General features: G+C 56.5%; 10 protein-coding genes across 10 annotated transcripts; 4 read left to right on the forward strand and 6 right to left on the reverse strand.

The window, feature by feature from the left end:
- Positions 1 to 87: 87 nt before the first annotated feature.
- Positions 88 to 1650, forward strand: B0T26DRAFT_671750 (glycoside hydrolase; the record flags this gene model as incomplete). The annotated part of the gene is made up of 4 exons (XM_060439368.1): positions 88 to 172; positions 254 to 733; positions 790 to 1031; positions 1090 to 1650. The coding sequence occupies 4 exons, from the start codon at positions 88 to 90 to the stop codon at positions 1648 to 1650; spliced, it is 1368 nt and encodes a 455-aa protein (XP_060299885.1).
- A 1448-nt stretch (positions 1651 to 3098) lies between these two features.
- B0T26DRAFT_637160 (uncharacterized protein) lies at positions 3099 to 3933 on the forward strand (the record flags this gene model as incomplete). The annotated part of the gene is made up of 2 exons (XM_060436903.1): positions 3099 to 3617; positions 3844 to 3933. 2 exons carry the CDS (start codon positions 3099 to 3101, stop codon positions 3931 to 3933), a joined length of 609 nt encoding a protein of 202 aa, XP_060299886.1.
- A 193-nt stretch (positions 3934 to 4126) lies between these two features.
- On the reverse strand, positions 4127 to 5054 carry B0T26DRAFT_616521 (uncharacterized protein; the record flags this gene model as incomplete). The annotated part of the gene is made up of 2 exons (XM_060435995.1): positions 4127 to 4458; positions 4532 to 5054. Coding segments are annotated over 2 exons (855 nt in total), but the record flags the coding sequence as incomplete, so codon positions are not given.
- Positions 5055 to 6080: 1026 nt separating this feature from the next.
- B0T26DRAFT_737857 (P-loop containing nucleoside triphosphate hydrolase protein) lies at positions 6081 to 7160 on the reverse strand (the record flags this gene model as incomplete). Its single annotated transcript, XM_060443519.1, has 4 exons — positions 6081 to 6340; positions 6427 to 6777; positions 6843 to 6872; positions 7085 to 7160. 4 exons carry the CDS (start codon positions 7158 to 7160, stop codon positions 6081 to 6083), a joined length of 717 nt encoding a protein of 238 aa, XP_060299888.1.
- A 250-nt stretch (positions 7161 to 7410) lies between these two features.
- On the forward strand, positions 7411 to 8233 carry B0T26DRAFT_692810 (uncharacterized protein). The gene is made up of 2 exons (XM_060441173.1): positions 7411 to 7778; positions 7841 to 8233. The coding sequence occupies exons 1-2, from the start codon at positions 7575 to 7577 to the stop codon at positions 8204 to 8206; spliced, it is 570 nt and encodes a 189-aa protein (XP_060299889.1). The 5' UTR covers positions 7411 to 7574; the 3' UTR covers positions 8207 to 8233.
- Positions 8234 to 9253: 1020 nt separating this feature from the next.
- B0T26DRAFT_639274 (PRELI-like family-domain-containing protein) lies at positions 9254 to 9859 on the reverse strand (the record flags this gene model as incomplete). The annotated part of the gene is made up of 1 exon (XM_060437119.1): positions 9254 to 9859. The coding sequence occupies one exon, from the start codon at positions 9857 to 9859 to the stop codon at positions 9254 to 9256; it is 606 nt and encodes a 201-aa protein (XP_060299890.1).
- Positions 9860 to 11164: 1305 nt separating this feature from the next.
- On the reverse strand, positions 11165 to 12843 carry B0T26DRAFT_114435 (methionine aminopeptidase 2-like protein). The gene is made up of 4 exons (XM_060433293.1): positions 12710 to 12843; positions 11495 to 12645; positions 11350 to 11436; positions 11165 to 11279 (listed from the first exon to the last, which is right to left on the reverse strand). The coding sequence occupies exons 1-4, from the start codon at positions 12750 to 12752 to the stop codon at positions 11223 to 11225; spliced, it is 1338 nt and encodes a 445-aa protein (XP_060299891.1). The 5' UTR covers positions 12753 to 12843; the 3' UTR covers positions 11165 to 11222.
- Positions 12844 to 13158: 315 nt separating this feature from the next.
- On the forward strand, positions 13159 to 14340 carry B0T26DRAFT_671757 (uncharacterized protein; the record flags this gene model as incomplete). The annotated part of the gene is made up of 2 exons (XM_060439369.1): positions 13159 to 13433; positions 13524 to 14340. 2 exons carry the CDS (start codon positions 13159 to 13161, stop codon positions 14338 to 14340), a joined length of 1092 nt encoding a protein of 363 aa, XP_060299892.1.
- Positions 14341 to 14782: 442 nt separating this feature from the next.
- B0T26DRAFT_764566 (eukaryotic porin/Tom40) lies at positions 14783 to 16615 on the reverse strand (the record flags this gene model as incomplete). The annotated part of the gene is made up of 6 exons (XM_060446446.1): positions 16151 to 16615; positions 15913 to 16035; positions 15778 to 15808; positions 15071 to 15576; positions 14872 to 14991; positions 14783 to 14812 (listed from the first exon to the last, which is right to left on the reverse strand). The coding sequence occupies exons 1-6, from the start codon at positions 16193 to 16195 to the stop codon at positions 14783 to 14785; spliced, it is 855 nt and encodes a 284-aa protein (XP_060299893.1). The 5' UTR covers positions 16196 to 16615.
- A 485-nt stretch (positions 16616 to 17100) lies between these two features.
- On the reverse strand, positions 17101 to 19663 carry B0T26DRAFT_640192 (uncharacterized protein; the record flags this gene model as incomplete). Its single annotated transcript, XM_060437207.1, has 10 exons — positions 17101 to 17140; positions 17210 to 17314; positions 17370 to 17653; positions 17710 to 18708; positions 18776 to 18927; positions 18979 to 19014; positions 19118 to 19144; positions 19265 to 19290; positions 19364 to 19414; positions 19638 to 19663. 10 exons carry the CDS (start codon positions 19661 to 19663, stop codon positions 17101 to 17103), a joined length of 1746 nt encoding a protein of 581 aa, XP_060299894.1.
- Positions 19664 to 19724: the final 61 nt, after the last annotated feature.

The following is a 19724-nucleotide window of genomic DNA, read 5'->3' on the forward strand; positions in this document are numbered from 1 at the left end:
TGCGGAGAAGGCTTTTGGATCTTTTTCGGTCGTTTTTTATTTTTTTCTATTACTTCCCACCACAGTCGCTCGCTACTTTCAATCATTATGGTCTCGTCAGCACTCCGGGCCGCCGTGGCCGTATTAGCCGCGGGCGGCGTAGCGAACGCTGCTTACAGCATCGCGACGACAGGTGCGTATTATCGATAGGCTCGGCGAACGAGCTTGGTATGGAAAAGGGCGATTTGCTGACACGCGAACTCGGCTATGTTAGACGATATCAAGGAAACGGCCGCCACGATCGCTTGGGATCTGATGCAATACTACCACGGAAACGAGTCGGGCCAGACACCGGGCATTCTGCCCGGCCCTCCTCCGGCCGGCGATTACTACTGGTGGGAGGGCGGAGCAATGTGGGGGACGCTGATCGACTACTGGCACTTCACGGGCGACGACAGCTACAACAAACTCATAACGGATGCGATGCTCTGGCAGGTCGGGCCATTCGAGAACTACATGCCGCCCAACGTGACGGCGTCGCTGGGTAACGATGATCAAGGCTTTTGGGGCATGTCGGCCATGCTGGCGGCCGAGAACGGGTTCCCCGACCCCCCCGAGGATAAGCCGCAGTGGCTCGCGCTTGCTCAGGCCGTCTTCAACACACAGGCGGCGCCGGACCGACACGACGACACGTGCAACGGCGGGCTGCGGTGGCAGATTCCTTGGGTCAACAACGGGTACAACTACAAGAACAGTGAGGGGAACTATTGACCCTGCGGCGTGCAGAAGCGAGCGACTAACACGAACCAGGCATCGCGAACGGCTGCTTCTTCAACATCGGGGCGCGGCTTGCTCGGTACACGGGCAACACTACGTATTCCGACTGGGCCGAGAAGACGTGGGACTGGATGGTCAATGTCAAGCTTATGGACGACAAGTACAACATTTATGACGGTGGCCACGTCGAACATAACTGCACAGACATCAACAGGGCCCAGTTCTCGTACAACAACGGCGTGTTCCTCCTAGGCGCTGCGTACATGTATAACTTTGTAGGTTTGACTTGTTGACGAAGACTCTAGGCAACCCAACTGACCAGTGGTGTCACAGACAAACGAGACGCGATGGTTGCAGCGAACTGAAGATCTTTTGGATGCGACGCTCAAGATCTTCTTCCCGGGCAATGTTGCCTACGAAGTTGCGTGTGAGGAGCACATGTCGTGCACGACGGACATGCTGAGCTTCAAGGGCTACATGCACCGCTGGCTGGCGACAGTGACGCAGATTGTGCCGGTCCTGTCACCCAAGATCCTCCCGGTGCTCCAGAAGTCGACCGAAGCAGCCATCGCCACCTGCATCGGAGAGGCGAACCAGCGGACGTGCGGATTCAAGTGGAACACCAGGACGTACGACGGCAGCCGCGGAGCAGGCCAGCAGATGAACGTGTTGGCGGCCGTGTCGTCGCTGCTGATCGGCCAGGCCAAGTCGCCCGTGACAAACGGGACAGGAGGTACCAGCAAGGGCGACTATAACGCGGGAGGCCAGGGCGACCAGTTCGGTGTGGTCCACGCTCCAGTGACGACGGGCGACAAAGCGGGCGCCAGCATACTCACGATTCTTATTCTCGCGGGCGCGGCCGGCACGTTTGGATGGATGAGCATAGATCTTTAAAGGCGTCAATGAGGATTCTCTGGGGGGGGTGCTTTGGGTACCGAGGGCCCAAGGCGGTTCGTCGGGGCGGATAGACATTGCGTTTGGGCGTGCGGCGGCGGCGGCGGAAACAGGCGCTTGATGGGCACACACATCCACGGCTTTTTTTTAGTTTGCTATCTAATCGCCCTGTTATCTTTTCTTCTGTCTCCTTTGTCCTTTTTTTTTTGCGTTTGGAGAAACTTGGAGTTTGGGGGCGCGAAAGGGTTCGGTCTGTCTGTCTATTTTCGAAATCAGGAAACGAAAGGCGGCGGCTGCCATGCTTCTTCTTCTTCCCTCCATTCCCTCACCTGCTGGCGTTGGATTGCCCTTTAGCTCTGTTCGTGTACATGAACCCTTCCCCCCACTTGTGTATATGAGGCATTCATTTCGTTCCTTTCTTCTTGTATGGTACGGTCCAGCCCCTTTTCAAGAGGTTGCCCTGTTTACTTTATCGGTATCGTTGCTTTAGACGTGAAATAGTTTGGTGCGTGCGTATGTGTGTATGTGTGTTTCTACTAGGTACATTTATTTACCTATTTTATTTTCAACTTCTATTCTGATCTCACTCGTCGAGAGGAGTTCTAGCGGTGGTTTGTTGTTGACGGTGTGTAGGTAGTGCAGTGCTGTGTTGTGTTGTGTTGTGTCGTGTTCTTTGTTTTGAAGGCAAGTTAACACACTGTACGATACAATGTGGGGACTGCCTTTGTAGCTCTTGGTTGTTGTGGGAGATGGTGATGGTGATGGGAAGTTCCGTTGCGAGGCACTTGGTTCAGTGCGTGGCGACATAATGCAGTAGCCAGCTGTCTGAAGAATGTTGGTTTGACGTAACTTGTCTTGCTTTTTGCTGTTTCAACGTCCTCTGTTCACGTTGCTGCCATGTGCAATATTTCTCTACTACGTAGAGTCTGGAAGGAATGAGTAAACAAAACAAACCAAAAAAGTTCCGGGCCCATTGGTATTGGGATTTGGAGGATGCGTTCGTGCGTGGGTGCATGATGTACACGCCGCAATCGCCCGCTGCGGGCCGCTGCCAAGGATGGATGGAGAGGAGGTGGTCTAGGCGTCACTTCAGGGGCCTCTCGCACGGTTATAGTGAGGGAGGAAGATTTGTTTCGTCTCCGCTTTTCAACGTTCACATTCACATTCACATTCACATTCACTTCTCACAGTTTACTTCTTGCATCTTGCACCTGACGTTGCTTTCGTATTGTAGTCGGCAGCATATTGATTTTTTATTATCGTTGTATTTTGGCGGGCTTTGCTTACTTCTATCAAGAGGTTGTGTTGCTGGGGCAAGTCGTTGAGACAAAGAAAGGGAGCGAGTGTTTGTGTGAGTGGGTGAGCAAGTCAGTGAGCGACGAATTGCCCAGGCGATAGACCAACATCAGCATCAACAAATACTGAATACCCGACAGAGAAAGTTAGCCATGGTAGTCCCCGACTTTGCCGACACGGCAGCGTTCCCGACGTTTGCGGGCCTCCCCGAGATCGTCACCACCGCTTCTCAGGAACAACAAGCCGAAAACAACAACAAAGAGGAGGACTGGTTCCTGTTGGGCCAGATCAAAGACGACATGACCATCACGCAGCCGACACTGGTACTCTTCGACCGCGCCGGGTCGCCGTTCGCGCTCATGTTCGACGGGCTCGGGCCGGGCGCCGTCGACTTCCGCGCGCGCGGCCTGCGCAAGGGCTCCACGGCCGTCGTGCCGCGCGCCCACCGCACCCCGCCCAAGGACGAGTCCAAGCGCGGCTTCGTGGCCCTCGCGCCGGAGGATGCGGGATCTGTGCGTGCCGTCCCCGGACCCCTGCCGCGCGTCATCGAGTTGGGCAAGTGGTTGCGCGAGCGGCGTGCGGCTGGCGCCGTCGGGTGCGACGGCTGCTGGCGCGAGGATGGCGAGATGAAGAAGTGTACGGCCTGCGGGGAGCTGCAGTATTGTGGGAAGGTGAGTTGTTTTGTCTTGGTTTTTTTCGTTCTTGTGTCCCCTTTCTCCCCACCCACCTCTTTTCAACCCCCTTTTCGCGGATCTCCATCTCTCGCTCTCGACTTCCCTTCAAGCACTTCCTCAATACACACCGGTTCCCTATATTCGGCACTCCCCAGCGGCCAGAGACAAGACCAATGACGCACATCTTGGACGTGTGTTTATGCTGATTCTTTGCCACACGCAGGAATGTCAGGCCAAGGCGTGGAACGACAGCCACAAGATAGACTGCAAGATGATCAAGGCGATCGATGCGATATGGAAGCACGATGATTGACGATACTGTACAATAGCTGATGAAAGCAGAGCGTATCGTGTACACGAAACGAATGCTGTGTGGCTTTTGCCGTCCTTCCATTGGCCCTGTGGTGTGTGACGTGATATTCTAGACCCCCCTTTCCCACCCCTCCCAAAACAAAGACCAAAAGTTAAACATTTTCCCAGCCCCCCTAGACACCCGCCGGCGCCGGCACCGCCGCCTCATCCTCCCTGTCCGGAACGCGCTCGTACATGATATCGGTGCGCATAGTATACTTTACACCTTTGACGACGTCGTCGCCCGAGTGTAGCAGGCGGCGGTGCTGGAAGATGAGCACGCGGCCGGCCTTTGGGTTGACGTCCTCGCGGCGCTTCTCGTCTGACGACAGGAACGACGTGGCGCCACCGACGAGCTCGGTCGCGTCCCTGTCGCCGGCTTCGGCTTCCGCCTTGGAGTCGTTCAGGTACAGGTGCACCGTGAACACGGTCTCGAGCGTGCTGCTGCCGTCGGCGCTCGTCTCGCGGTACGGGCTGTCGCAGTGCGCTGGGAGCAGTGATGACATGTTAATATACCGTGCCTATGTATACGGAAAGAGAGAGAGAGAGACTAGACCTACGCTTGAAGAACTGCCCGCCGGCGTACTTGAGGAAGCGCATGCGCTCGTTGACGCGGCGGAATTCCCAGCGGCCGCGGCGCGACGGGCCCATGACGGCCGGGTCATTCTCGACAACACCCAAGCGCTCGCCGAGCCCCGGCGCGCGCAGGCACCGGCCCCACAGCCGGTCGACGACCTCTTGGTTGTCCCAGATGATGCGGTCACTGTTGCGGTAGCCGGGGTCGAGCACCTCGAACCCGGCGCCGATGTTGACCAGCGCCGGGTTCCACGCGCTGTCGCTGTTGCGCAGTGTTGGCGGCACACTGTCCTCGGCTAGCCGTAGGAGCGTCGCGCACTCGCTCGCGCTGAGCACGTGCTCCAGCACCACGGCGTATAGGCCGGCGAACTCGGGCACGGCCGTCTGGGCCCAGTCGACGGCCGTGAGCGTCACGGGCCGGGCGTCGGGCGGGTCTGCGATGAGGAAGTCGGCCGACAGGGCCACGGGCGCCGACTCGTACGCGATCTGCACCGGCTTTTGGCGATGCTGCTTTCTTGGGGGCGCCGCCTTGGCCTCGCCGGGCTTCTTGGTCTTGGTTAGGAAGTTCCACATGTTTCTTGTCCGTCCGGCTGTCTGTGTTTTTGTCTGTCGGGGGTGTGTTAGTCGTCGACCGGGCTATTGATGACTAGCAGGGGCTGGATAATGGATCCACGAGGAAGAGCTGAGAGGATAGCGAGAAAGATAGAGAGGACTGCGAAAAAGAAGCATTCCTTATACAAGCCTCCCCCCGCCGTGTGCAGTGGACAAGATGGAGACAACCTGTCCTTTTATACAAGAAAGCAGTATGACTACAAAGCGAAACCTGGTCAGGTTGCTGCCTTGAGTTGGTGGAGTAACCTCCCTAACAAGACGACGGATTGGGAATACGCTGGGCGGTCCATTCAGCCCTACTTACACTACACAGCCCCCCTGAAACCCCGCGCTGCCGGGCGGCTCACGCTGCGCCCCTCCCAGCTGTTGCTTCATTTATGTCAGATCACTATCGAATGGGAGGTGTCCCCTCCATCTGCTCCAGCCTCACTTAGTTTCAGTTACCGAGCTCGATACGCAGTATGGTAAATCCGAGGCTGTCGGGATCCGGTCTGTCCCCGTCCCGCCAATGACTTACCTACTTGACTTGTTGTGGTTGCGAGCAGCGCTGTCATCTGGTGGTCGTGGCATTCGAGGCCCTTCGATCAGGGGCTGGATCAAGCGGATGTTGGGCAAGCTGTCTGTACGGAATCTCAACCAAGTTTAAATCTCGAGATAATAAAAAAACATGCCAAATACAACCGAGCCTATTCTACCTAAACATTTCGTGTAAGCGTTGCTAGCTGTATTGCTGCGTCGTTGTCATAATACTTTCTTTTACAACTTAAAGACATCGACAGAGTTGTAAGCTTAGGGAACGAACAGACCAACGACAAATGAACATGAACATGAACATACCTATCTACTTGCAGCATCTGCGCCTTGTGTCTCGTGAGAAAGGGGCCGTCGTCTTCGTCCACTGAGCATGTCATAACCGCAGCCTCACTCGTGCACCCACCTGCCGTCCTCGCGGCTGGTGACTACCTCGTCAACCGGCAGCCGCAGCCGCACAATCTGCTCGCCGTTGACTAGGTCGCTGCCCACGGCCCGCTGGTCGCCCGCCTCTAGGTCGGCCACGATGCCCGCTGCCAGATGCCGCCGCGCCAGCCGCCGTCGCGCGACACTAAAGTTGACCTCGACGAACCACCGCTCGTCAGTCAGCGCTGCAGCCGAGCGCCACGGTTCCTGGTCGAGCAACACGTCTGCCAAGTGCCGTTAGTTGCTGTATCTAACCCACACAAGAAGTAAAGAATGGACAAGAAAAGCAGACACTAGGAAAACAACTCACACAGCCCCTCCAGCACGACGATGCGGTGCGTGGGGTGCACGGCAATGTCGTCCTCCTTGGGGTCCTTGACGGCGTGGTCGAAGGACGGGGCGAGGACATCGGCGGTGGCGGGGCCGAGGGGCTCGCGCAGGGCGCGCACCAGGCGCAGGAAGCCGGCGCCGTCGAAGGTGAACTCGGCGCCGCGGCGGGCGTGGGCGTTGGCCGGGTCGGGCATGGCCGACAGCTGGGCGCGCGTCAGGTGGTAGCCGTCCATGGGCACAAACGCCGTGACGGGCGGCGCGCCGGGCCCGTGCAGCGCCGCGTGCCGTGTGTTGAGGGCCTTGGTGAGTACCGAGGCGAGGGTGGTTTTCCCTGCGCGGGAAGGATAGGGGTCAGTCACCCACCAACCCGGGCCAGGGACAGGCAGCGGGACTTGCCTGAGCCAGGGATGCCGGCGATGGCGATTACTGGGAGAGCGGTTAGCACTGGTCTGATGTGGACGGCACTTCCATTAGGGGTCAAGGGTAGCGTGTATGATCGAGATGCATGTCGCTCTATCGGGGGTACCGTAAAATAGAGGAGGATGGCCAGAGTCGGGAAGAGGCGTCTTTGCATTTGCTTGCACAACAGATGAATAGATTCAAGACATATTTTCAAAAGATGAACCTAAGGTACTCACTCAGCCTGCGGTCAGGGGGCCTCTCGAGGAACCGGTCCCAGGCCTTGTCAACCAGCCGAGCCACCTGGTCCTCCATTGCAAGGAAATTGCCAAAAAGAATATAAGAAGTGCTGAAGTTTCAGCCAGAATATCTCAAAAGCAATGCAGGTATCCAACAGGGAGGGAGATGAAGGTCGAGACGTGGCTGACGATGGCTTGCGATGTTGGTGCTCGTGTTGGTGTCGTGTTGGTGTCGTGTTGGTTGGGTGTAAGTTAAAGTTGCAAGTGCCCCAACGGCGGTGGAGATGGCGCTGTTGCTGCCCAGTTTGGGGGCGTTGCAGCGCCTCCCCACTGCAGCCCAGTCCTGTCATCGCTAGGTACCTTACTCGCTCATTCGCTCCTTTTCAGGTATCTACAGCGTCACAGTCTACCATTAGCACTCAGTACTGCCAAAGCAAAACCATTGTCTTCATTACCCTTCAAGCAAACACACGCAAAGAATCCCCCAAGAATGGGCGACAACGACATGGAATCTGGGCTGCTGAATATTTCGCTCTCCGACTCCGAGGGCGAAGGGCAAGCCGACATCGACAAGGGCGCTGCCGCCGACACCGACACCCAGCAGCAGCAGTCGCGGGCCGACCGCACGGCCTTGTCCGAGCCCGCCTTCCAGGTGCTGCGGGCCACGTACCGTCCCAAAGTCGAGAACGGCGAGGTACCTAAGTCATACCCCCATCCGCTCTTGTCATGAAAGCAAACACTAACAAAACCCCACAGATCTGGCGCAGCATCTCGCTGCCCCTCGGCAGCACGCCGCGAGATGGGCCCGGGTCCGGGTCCGGCCTGCAGAAGCTCAGCAAGCCCGAGGCGCAGGAGGTCGTACACGCCGCCGAGGAGCTGTACTTCTTCGGCCGGTTCGCCGAGGCGGTGCAGTTCGTGCGGGGCGTGCTGCTGTCTGCGTCGTCTGACGACGGTGGAGGTCTGCTCGACGACGAGACGCGGGCGCTGCTGCGGTACTACGAGACGCGGTGCGCGGCGAGGATAGCTGCTGCTGCTACTGGTGCTGAGAGTGGTGACGATGCTGCTGCTGCTGCTATTCAGAAAGGGGCCGGCGAGCAGAGACTAGAAGTAGATAAAAATTAAAATTAAAAATAAGTCAAGAAACGAAAAGTCTCGCTACTCCGAGATCACCAGACATGGCTGCAACACACGCAAAGCCCTTTGAACAATGATATCGTTTTACATCACTCTCATCCCCCCCTCTCCCTCTTCATATAACAACCACGGAGAGGGCAGCTAATTTCTTTTGCGTCTTGTTTGCTTCAGCACTAAGTAGGGATACTTGAGCAATGGGGATACTGGATAGGTAGGTAGGCGGCGGTCAGGATTTTCCAACTTGGACTCAGCTCACAATGACATACTCTGTGCCTTTTACGCACTCATAGAGTCCAATGTTTATAGCTGACAAAGAGAAGGAACAGAGGCCCAATTATAATATGTTTATGGGCTGATTCTATCTTGTATCTTTTCTTTGCCTTCTAAAAGACAGGGAGAAAACAAAAACTCAAAAAACCGGTGTGGGTATTCCAAAGACTCCTGTAAAGCCGCCCATGGAAAGAAAAAAAAAACCAAAGAGTAAAAAAAAGAGGTAGGAGGTGATTATGCAAATAAGAGAGGGGCGAGAGTGATAAAGGGTGGAGAGAATAAACACATCTAAGAGTCTAATCGCAAAACGCCCCTCCTTCTAACCACAGAATCTCCCTCTGATACATGTGTGCCTTTCACACTCCCGTCGCCGCGTCTAATGCTGGCAGAGTCGCCGCTGCCGCCACCGCCGCCGTTTTGATGATGATTACCCTTTTCCGTGACCGGCCCTCGTTCAAAGAGGGCATTGAAATGCATGCAAAAAGACTCCACGTATGCTGCAAAAAATCTTGCTAATGTTCGTCTCCGTCCCAACCTGTGGTGGCTCGTCGTGTCTTGTTGGTGTTGGGGTTGTTGCGGGGGGCCATGCTGGGGGTTGTTGTGCGCCTCGGGGGTGGTGCGAGGCGTCGCCTCCAGTCTGTGCATTGCCCGTGCCCGGGACTGCTCCTGCTCCACCTCTCCGTTAGGGACGCCGCGGAACCGGACAGCCTCCGTGGATGATCTTGTGGTCGGTTTCCTCGCCGTCGTCGCCGCCGCCAGCTCCTCCTAAGAAGCGTGGGCCATCCGGATGTGGCTGGCCTGCGCGCGGATCGTACTCATCTTCTCGCGCTCGCGCTCCTCGGCGAACACGCGCCGGCTCATCTCGAGGACAGCCTCGAAGCCCTCCTTGCCCTTGATGGCGTTCTCGCGGAAGCGCTTGACGAGCGAGTCTTCGATGTTGTTCTTGATGCGCTGCCAGCCGCCGCAGAGTGCCGTTATCTTGGCCTCCTGCTTGAACTGCGTCTGGTGCTCGTTGAGCGGCCGGTAGACGACCGTCTCCTCCACGTTGATGAGATTGCTCCACGTCAGGTTGGCCGACACCATGGTGACGGTGCGCGTGGCCGGGTCGACGTACGACGTCTCGAACACGTGGCTCTCATCCGCCATGCACCCGCCCATCACGCTCTTGAGCCAGTCCGGCGCCGACTGCTTACATGTGATGAGCCTCTCCGTCCGCAGGATGCCCGTCGCCGGGTCCACCGTCCTGCTAACTGTATCCACGGCCACGACGTGCGTCGACTTGTCGTTCCATGGGCAATACTTCCGCCAGTTGGCCGTCGACACCTCCTCCCACGAGTAGTCGAACGTTTCCGTGTTGGAAAACACCTTCATTTTGCTTTTGTGTGGTGACTGACTTGGTTTCGAGCCGGTGGGTTTTGAGTGGATTTTTTTTCGTCTGTCGGGACGAGAGGGGGGAACCGAGATCAGGACTCTCGCTTTTCGGTTTACAGCCCCTTTGCGTTTGGCCGATCGTGCGACCCCTTATCTTTGCAATGGGGTTTGCAGAAAATGATTGGAATGAGAATTTCTCACTCAAATGTCGTTGTTTCCCATGCGGCCTTTAGGGTAGGTGGGTAAGTAGGGAGGGCCGGTAGCAGATTCGAGACAGTAATGGGCCGGATTGAAACCGGTACCTTTTTCGTGTCGCTTGTGCCTGGAATGACAAGACAATCTACCAGTTGCAAAAAAATGCCCGAACTGGAAAAAGCAGAAGAATAAGCGAGTGTTCTTTGCTGGCCTGCGGCTAGTGTGCGGCACGTAATAAAGGAAACAATTAAAGTTCCAACAAACGTCAAAAGAAAGCCGCCAAACGAGACGGGCCAGAGGATGTGAGGCCTTTTTCTAATGATGGAAAGAGACTCGGGAATGGCGAAGCAATTGTAACCTCTGACCTCTCCTCTCGCAGCGAAATCTTATCGGAGGCGAACGCGGGCCCGCCAAGCCGCCGTCTGATTAGCCCAGAACAGCGAACGTGCAAGGGGTTATGAAAAATTCTCGGAACGGCCTGGCCGGCCCAGTGGGAGCTTAATCGACCCAATCAGCGCGCGGCTTTTGATACGCTAAAAAAAAACTTTTGCTCCTTTTTTGCCTTGTGGGTGGTTCCCGAGTCATGGCTACACAGGACAAACACAGTGTGGCGGCTGACTAGGCTGACCTCATCACTCCGGCAAAACACGCACGCAGGACCCCGTCATCATCGGGACGCCGATCGATCGGTTTCGGCTCGGATTTCGTCAAAGGCGCTCATTCGGCCGCAGATTTTCACGGAGCCAGACAGAACAGAGTCAACAATCCACGACGATGGTCGTCTTCGGAGGTGGGGGGATGATGTCACTTTCGTCACTGCCGTCACTCATGTCGCCTCCAATCTCATGCGTTCCGTTCTTTCGCAATTTGAAGGCTGCTAACCTCGAATGCGGACATAGCCGCATTCGCACCTCGGCCCTAGTCCGGCATTCTTCGGCAGTTCCACATCTGACAGCGCCAAAATTGTCAATGTCCTTTTTCTTCTTATTTATGGTTTTATATAGTTTTCACTACGAAATCAAAGGCACAGCTTCCAAATGTTATTTGCCATAAATCTCGACCAAGTTCTCAGACAGCAAGCAGGCTTTCGCCTTGCCCCATGTCCAGAATATCGGTGTCAAATGGGAAAGATTGCAATGATTGCATCCTGTTATGCGTGTTAACAGCCTTAGTAGTCGTCTCCCCGACTTATGACCTCCTTCACGGTAGGTCTGAGAAGGAATGTCTACGGAACAAGTTGGTTAGCGGGAACTCTGATTATCGGCGAGAACACATCCAACTGGGTGCACACTCACATGCTCGAACTGGGCTGTGTATGAGCCCTTTTTGTCCACTAGCGGGGGATAAGCTTCGATAACACCGTTGGATACGAGGTTATTCAACTATCGGCAAAGAATTAGCAGGTGCCCTGTGGACGTGCGCATCGGTGAGTAGTCTTACCCCGAGCAGATATTTGTCCTGGCCCAGCCTGTCCAGGTACCGCCTGCAGAACGGCAGGGTGCCAAAGTTCTTGTTGATGACGTTCAGCAGCGACTTGGCCGATGACAGACGCAGGTCCACCTTGGGGGCGTCGCTGCGCTTGGCGTAGTGCGACACCTCGCCCTCCTCGTGCACCACGCCGTTGCCCGTGCTGCCAAACGTCTCGATAGCGTAGACCTCGCCCTCCTCCATCTTGGTCGTGTCATTAGTCTTGACGATGGGCACGCTCTTGGTGCCGTGGATGCTGTAGGGCAGAATCGTGTGCCCGTTCAGGTTGCGGATCGACTTGACGGGATAAGTGGTCCCGTTCAGCTCAATCTCGTAGCTCTCCATGACCTCCTGAATCACGCCGCCAATCTCGCCCAGCCTCACGTCGATGCCCGCCTCCTTGACTCCGGCGTTGGTGGCCGCCTTGACGGCCTCGAGCAGCAGATCGTACCGCGGGTTGAAGGCCATGGTGAAGGCGCTGTCGACGATGCGCCCGCCGACGTGGACGCCAAAGTCGACCTTCATGACGTCGTCCTCGTGCAGGACCATCTTGTTGCCGGCGTTGGGTGTGTAATGCGCCGCGCAGTGGTTGATGCTCAGGCCCGTGGGAAAGCCCATTCCGGCGACGATGGCGTCGCCCTCGGGGAGGCCCGTGTGGCCGACAAGAGCGCGCACGCTATCCTCGATGCCGTTGGCGATCTCGGTCAGCGTCTGGCCGGGCTTGATGTTCTTCTGGGCCCACTGGCGGGTCTGGCGGTGTGCCTCGGCGGCGTGGCGATAGTCGGTCAGGAAGTCGTTGTTCATGTTGTCGAGGTGGCGCTTCTCCTCATTGGTGGTGCGATAGCGGTTCTCGTTCACGTATTCCACCTCCTCGCCCTTGGGGTACGTGTTGTTGGGGAACAGCTGCGAGATCAGGACGCGCGGGGGATCCGACTGCTCGGTAGGCGTCTTCTTCTTCTTCCTGGGCTTTCTCTTCTTCTTCTTCTTGGCAGCGCCGCTGGCAGCCCCTGCAGCCGGGTTCTCCGCGTCGTCATCGGAGTCGTCGCTGTCCTGGTTGAGGTTTCCATTTGTAGTCGTAGATGTAGCAAGACCGGGCTTGGCTTTCACGTTGGCCGCGTCCTCGACTGGGTGCGTTGAGGCAGGGTTAGCTATTTCACAGCCGTTCTCGCGCTGACAAGTTGAGCGTACCGCTGAGCTTGCTAAGCTCGTCTATGGGGATTTGAGCAGCCATTCTGAATGTCGGAGAGAGGTCTGCCTCTTACTCTACCGACAGATCTCAGGGCGATGGATCTGGAGCTGGATCTGACGGGTGGTGATACCGTACCTTGTATAAATCCCCACCTGTCAAGGTCTGTTCAATGCCCCACCTTCGTTGGTTACTCAAGGGCGCGAACGCGGGGCAGTTGTGGCGCATGCCCACCACTTCAACTTTCAGCGCCACAATTTGTCAATTGGAATTATCTGCCGGCCCCCTATCGATTTCGTCACTACTAGACAAAGCCTACCGTCCGCCATCCCCTAAGTACTATTCGCTGTGATCCTCAACGCTCCGTCTCAATCTCATATGTGCGTATTACGAAACACTCCCTCCCTTCGTCAGAGGCACCTAGGTACCGGCTAGGTTTTCGGGATGAGGAATGCCACCCCGCTACGCTCCCATCGGTGCCACGGTCCTGCGGGCGCAGCACGGCCTCGTCCAGCAGCAGCAGCAGCACGGGCGGTTGCTGCTCCAGCTCCATAGACAGTTCTTCCATAACAACAACAATAACAACAATAAGAACAGGCAGCGCAACTTCCACGCCTCACACATCCTGCGTGACCCCGCAGCGGGCCACGGCAGCAGCGACGGCAGCAGGAACCACTATGACACGCTGAACGTGCACCCGGACGCCTCGCCGGCCGAGATCAAAAAGTACACCCCCAACCCCCTAACACCCCCTTTTTATATCCCAAACAAACCCCCCACCCCCCCAACACCTCACTAACCCATCTCCTAAAAAAGGTCCTTCTACCATCTCTCCAAGCGGCACCACCCGGACCACAACCCCTTGGACCCGCACGCGGGGCGGCGATTCATGCGGATCAGCGAAGCATACGCGACGCTGCGGCACGCCGAGAAGCGCGCGCGGTACGACCGGGAGCACGCGATTCCGCGGCGCGGGCACCACTCCCCAACAGCAGGTTCAGGTTCGTATCACAGCACGAATCCTGGGGGACGCCCGGCGGGCGGTCGCCCCGCGAGCGGGCTGAGCAGCCGGCGAGGCCCGCGGCCGACAACGTTCACGGGGCCGCCGCCGAGCTTCTTCCGGTCCGGGGGGTGGGGCGCGCAGGGGGCCAAGCGGCGGGCGGCGCACGAGGAGAGCACGGGGTTTGGTAGCGGCGGCAACAGTAAAAACAACACACAGCAGACCCAAAGCCCGTCATCATTTTCATTTTCATCTCCCGGCATGGGCCCCGGACAGAATCCGTACCGGCAGACGGAGCGGGCCGCCGCCGACAGCAGCGCGCCGCACTTTGACAGCGCGGCGCACGAGCGGACGCACCGAAGGCACGACGCGCGGCGGGCCGAGCGGCGGGCCGAGCGGCGGGGGAGCCACCGCGACATGTTTGCGCCGGGCGAGTTTGGGCCCGTTGCCGGCTTCTTCCTGATCGCGGGCATTGTGGCGATAGCCGTCATGGTACCGTATGTCTTCTTTGGCGGGTGGAAGGCCAACATGGCGAGCGCGGACGGCGCCGTGGCGAGCAGGAGGAAGAGCGCAGCAGCTACTGCTAGTAGTAGTAGTAGTAGTAGTACCGCTAAGAACAGCAATAGCAGTTGAGAAGATCGAAATCTCGTCCAAGAAAGCAAGGTAGCAGCAAGTCTGCCACCCTGTATGTTGCAATGAAAGTCATGTAACAGTAGTAATATGTCAAATCATAGATAGAGAGTAGAAGACCAGGATAACGCACACATCACTGAAGAACAAAATACACAGGTGAAGCATGAAGCACAAGCCAACATGTAAGCGAACGCCTGGCTTTCCCGCCAATGTAAGACCGGCTGTAAGTCAAGCTGCTTCCACGCTGCCAAGCAAGATTGCTTCACTGGGCTGTCTAATTTACACTCCGACGTCTGACATCCCAGGGAAGGTCTTTTATTTTTGTAAAAAGATTAGGTGATACAAACGATCCCCTGTGCCTCAAAATGTCATCTTGTGGCTCTCGGGGAAAGCCACGGCACAGGGACCGCCAACGCTCTCAAGTCTAATGCCCGCTAACGCTTTACGACTCGAAGGTGAAGCTCGTGCCGACCTGTGAACTCAGTTAGCATTCTCCCGTCTTCGGATTATGGGGTTCAAACAGGAACTGACCTTGTGGGTAGCCTGGTCGAGCTTCTGGGTATCAAAAGAAGCACCGACGCCAAAGGTCACGCCCTCGCGGAGGAGAACATTGTAGGCGACGGCAGCGACACCGCGGTCGTTGATCTTGGCCTGTGGTGGACGTGGTGGTTAGCAGTGACTCCAATGGCACAGAAACACATCTCGATAGAGCCGCTGGAGGGACACGTACCTTGACGAACGAGACGGGGTCTAGGCGGTACTTGGTGGCGACCTCGAGGCCGACAGCGTTGCCGCCCTTGGAGTTCCAGGTGGCCTTGGAGCCGGCCTCGACCTGGCTGTTGACCTTGTGGTAGTAGCTGGCGGCGAACACGCTCAGGTTGTCCGTGGCCGTGATGGCGGCGCTGTAGGTAGGGGCCTGGTAGCCGACGGCGGCGCTGTAGCCCGTGATCTGGGCCTTCTGGACGTCATAGCCGGCCGAGGCACCGGCGAGGAAGCCCTCGTGGCCGACGATGGCGTCGATGTTGGCAGTGGGGCCCTTGAGCAGATCAAAGAAGGCACGGCCGTGGAAGTTGGGCTGCTTGAAGTGCACGTTGAACTTGGCGGCGCGGGCCTGGGTGGCGGGCAGGAAGCCGAAGACACCCTCGGCCTTGAGGCCCTTGGTCAGGTTGTCGGCCATCTCGATCTTGGTCTCGAGCGAGTTGGCAGTGTTCCATATCTGGGTAAGGGTCAAGCCTGCTCGTCCCCCACTCATTAGCAGATGTGCAGAATGAGGATTCAATCCTACGACGCATCGAAGTGGGACATTGAACACGGTAGGGCCAGGGATACCGCCGAGCGACACGCCCGATACGCGCCACCTGCGGCTAGCCCTCGGTGTCTTCCGTGTTTCTGGTGGTCTCATAAGGGGCCGGCGGAGTTCTGTCTGGTCGTATTTACCATTGGGCTTGTCGTTGTATTTCCCTTCGATCTTGATAACCCCAAAGAGGGCAGGTCAGTTCGACTGCACGTCTACACAGCGTCCTCGGCGTGGCTAATTGACGCCAAGGCAGGGGTTGAGGGCACTTGACATACCGCGCCGCTAGTGACCTTGTCGTGGCTGCTCTTGCCGGTGACCTTGAAGGCAACATTGTTGGGGGTGTTGCTCTTGACCTCGATGGTGCCCGACGACAGGTGGTAGAAGTCCTTGTTGAGCAGCTAGAGGGAGGCGAGGTTAGCGATGCACAGGACCGAGGCGAACAGTGCCACCAGCAAGGAAATGCCGCTCGAGATGAGCTTCAAGATCCTCGCCATGGCGTTTCGCGGCGCTTACGTCGTTCGCCGTCTTGGCGATATCTGCGAAAGCCGGAACAGACATGTTGACGGGTTTAGGTGGGGGGTTGACTAAAAGGGTTTGGTTGGGATGGAATTAGGATGCAGGAGGCTGTAGATGATCTTTCTGCGGCCGTTGATGCTTTTGAGGTGTTGTCGGGAAGAGAGGTGTTGGCAAGTTCAATGGGGTGTTAAACGAGAAATTTCTCGGGGCGCGATGATTGGCAGTTCGGCAACGCCATCCCATCCATGCAGGCAGGGAGCATCCGCTTGTGAAACCACGTGGGCCATGCAAGCCCGAATAAACAATGTGATGAACAAAACCCTAACCCCTATATCTGACAGATCTTCGTAACTTGTCATTCAGGAACAGTTGCTACCTGAGAGCACCGCTCACCGACTTTGTTTGCTATGTTCGTGCTTCCGAAATCCATTGACTGCCTATAAGTCACCTTTTCCAAAATGGGTCAGGGCCCCGAAGTTCAGACGCAGCCGTCCAGTCTAAGCCGAGATCGGCTTGCCTCCACACACCTCCAACTCACACCCACCGAGATGCTAGTCCATGACTCGCGCTAGGAATGGGATGGTCATTCATCATGCAAACCGCCCGCCTCTTCTTATCTTGGCTCATCATGCAGGTGATATTTTGTGTCACGAAAAGGAGAATCTCAAAGGTAGAATATCACCTACTAGAATCCTCCACATTTAACCGTATGAAACATGTCTCCCCTGTAAACGACAAACACGCACGCTTTAACAAGCAGTGAGGACAAGCAGGAGCCAAAAAAGTGATAAATCTGATGAGATTTTTATTCATTCTATTTTGACTAGAATTACGATCCAACCGCGAGCAACATACGACGGAATTCCCGCCCGCAACCAGACTCCGGGTTGTGGAATAGACGAGCAAAAAGTGAAGCGAGTAGACAGATTATAACAGAGAGCCAACGTCTAAGCATCCTCATACTTGTCGTTGTGGATAGCAATTGCCCTAAAAGTCACCGCTCTGTCAATACTTTTCCTCTTCTGGTGCACGAATATGGGGAACTGGTTAACTGACCTGCCGCTGGGATCCGACTGATTGACCCACTTAGGGGTCCACCGCATAACCGTCGACGCGCAAGACGTGGGGAAGTGCTCGTCGAACATGAGGCGGTACCAGTACCTGTTTCTCTGGGTTAGCAACACGCAAAATATCGAAACAAAGACTTTGCACATACGCCTCCTTGGTATCCGGGATGTCGGTACCCCACTCCGGCTTTGGGTTCTTCATCATCTCGTCCGTGATGGTCTTCTCGGCAGTGTCCTTGAGCGAGTCGATCCACCCGTACCCGACACCGTCCGAGAATTGCTCCTTCTGGCGCCAGAGGATCTTCTCGGGGAGGTAAGGCTCGGCGCTGGGGTCGTCTGAAGTATCAAAAGCCTTCCGGAGAATGTACTTCTCAATCTTCTCTTTGGTAATCATCTTCTCCTTGGGGTCGATGTTCATAGATACCTCGAGGAACTACAAATGGCGAGTTAGCCCTAAATCCACCGCAGATCCTGCGTCGTGCCACTTACCTCCTTGTCCAGGAATGGGACACGGGCCTCCAAGCCCCAAGCAGAAGTCGACTTATTGGCACGGAGGCAGTCAGCTAGATGCAGGTTCTTGACCCGGCGAACGCACTCCTCGTGGAACTCCTCCTTGTTGGGCGCGCCGTGGAAGTACAGATAGCCGCCAAAGATCTCGTCGCTGCCCTCGCCACTCAACACCATCTTGATGCCCATGGCCTTGATCTTGCGCGAAAGCAGGTACATGGGTGTCGATGCGCGGATGGTCGTGACGTCGTACGTCTCGAGATGGTAAATAACATCCGAGAGCGCATCAAGACCCTCCTCGATGGTGAACGTCATGACGTGGTGCTTTGTGCCGAGGAACCTGGCGACTTCTAACGCGGCCTTGTTGTCGGGGGATCCTGGCAGACCGATGGAGAAGGAGTTGAGCTGGGGAAGGAAAGTCATGGTCGACAGCTTGTTGTCGTCGTCGATACCAACCAGCCCTTCGCCCTTGTCGAGGCCGTCTGGGTTCTGCTCGGTGGCACTGCCATTGGTCTCCTCGGCCAGCTTCTTCAGCCGCAGGGTTTCGCGCTGCGCAATGGCCGCAACCAGACTGGAATCCAGCCCACCCGAGAGAAGAACACCGTAAGGCACTTCGGCCATCAGACGTTTCCTGACCGACTTCTCGAGCGTCTCACGGAGCACCTTCAGGTCGAGAGGCGTGTCGGGGGTCTTGTGCTCATCCCACCACGTGGGTTCGAAGTACCTAGTCATCTCGTCTGTCTGGCTGTCATAAACATGCCCGGGCGGGAAGGAATCGATCGTGTCGCAGACTGGGTGGAGGCACTTGAGCTCAGACGCAAAGTACACCGAGTCGGGCTGCGACAACGACCGACCCTGGTAAAAGGTCGTGATGCCGATGGGGTCGCGGGCGGCTATTGTGCGGTCTAGCTTCTTGTCGTAGAGGACAAACGAGAACATGCCGTCGAGGTACTTGGGCGCATCGAGGCCATACTCGAGATACTGGACTTTCCGTTAGAGACTGCTGCGGCTTCCTGCCCCAGCCGGCTCTCCCTGTGAGTTGACTCACCAGAGGAATGATGACCTCGCAGTCCGATGTGGTCTTGAAGTGGTACGGGTGCTTCAAGTGCTTCCGGATAAGACGGTGGTTGTAGATCTCGCCATTGACGGCGAGGACAATGCTCTCATCGGCATTGGTGAGTGGTTGAGCTCCGCTCTCTGCTTTCTGGTGAGATGTCGTCTTCGAAGAGAGATACACGGATCGGGACCCACCAACGCCGACGATACTGAGCCGTTCATGGCACAGTACTGTGGCGTAGCGTTAGCGATCTCCTCGTCTCACGTTCTACTGGCCAGGAGAATGTTTTTTTCCGCAAACATTAATCAGGACGAGGGGAGGCGCAATTCATACTCGTTTGGTTAGAAATAACGCTGCCGCCTAAGATAACACAAAGCTGTTAGTGAAACGGTTCCCCCCCTTTTTTGATGGGTGCACGAATGGTCGGAATAACGGGTTATCTCGTGTGAGTCAGGGGCTACGAGGATGAGGGGCACTCACTCCAATCAGGTCCCCTATGCCGAACTCTGTAGATAAGAGAGTCAATTGAGCTGTTCTTTGTGCAGATATGGGGTCAATTGGGAGGCATATAGCACATACGCCTTCGAGAGCCGAAGAGCCGTGGGCTTGAACTTGACCACGTCCGGGTGGCTATTGACAGGTGTTTTGTTAGTTCGGTTTCCAGACGGCCAAAAGAGATTTATGTTGTCAATTGGCGAAACTCAATGGATGGAGGGGCGGGTGCGATAGCGGGGCAGCCGAACCTGCCCCTCCATTAATGGGCTTTGGATGCTGTGGCGCGCAACCAACGCGGGCGGGTGGGCGCAATGGGGATAAAAAGGGTAGAGGAAAAGAGAAGTCGTGGGACACTCACTTGTGACAGGCAAATATGCCACACATTGTGAAGGATGTCGAAGGTTTCGACGAGACAGCTTTATAGAGGGACCTGAAGATGAAGTAC

Source organism: Lasiosphaeria miniovina, assembly GCF_030549165.1.
Source record: "Lasiosphaeria miniovina strain SMH2392-1A chromosome Unknown B0T26scaffold_2, whole genome shotgun sequence".
NCBI classification, from domain to species: domain Eukaryota; kingdom Fungi; phylum Ascomycota; class Sordariomycetes; order Sordariales; family Lasiosphaeriaceae; genus Lasiosphaeria; species Lasiosphaeria miniovina.

Coding starts and splice junctions, on each gene's coding strand:
- B0T26DRAFT_114435 (XM_060433293.1), bottom strand. CDS start 12,752: ATGGCTGCTCAAATCCCCATAGACGAGCTTAGCAAGCTCAGCG. Junction 12,646..12,709: donor CGAGCTTAGCAAGCTCAGCG/GTACGCTCAACT, acceptor CAACGCACCCAG/TCGAGGACGCGGCCAACGTG. Junction 11,437..11,494: donor AGGACAAATATCTGCTCGGG/GTAAGACTACTC, acceptor CTTTGCCGATAG/TTGAATAACCTCGTATCCAA.
- B0T26DRAFT_692810 (XM_060441173.1), top strand. CDS start 7,575: ATGGGCGACAACGACATGGAATCTGGGCTGCTGAATATTTCGCTCTCC. Junction 7,779..7,840: donor CCAAAGTCGAGAACGGCGAG/GTACCTAAGTCA, acceptor AAAACCCCACAG/ATCTGGCGCAGCATCTCGCT.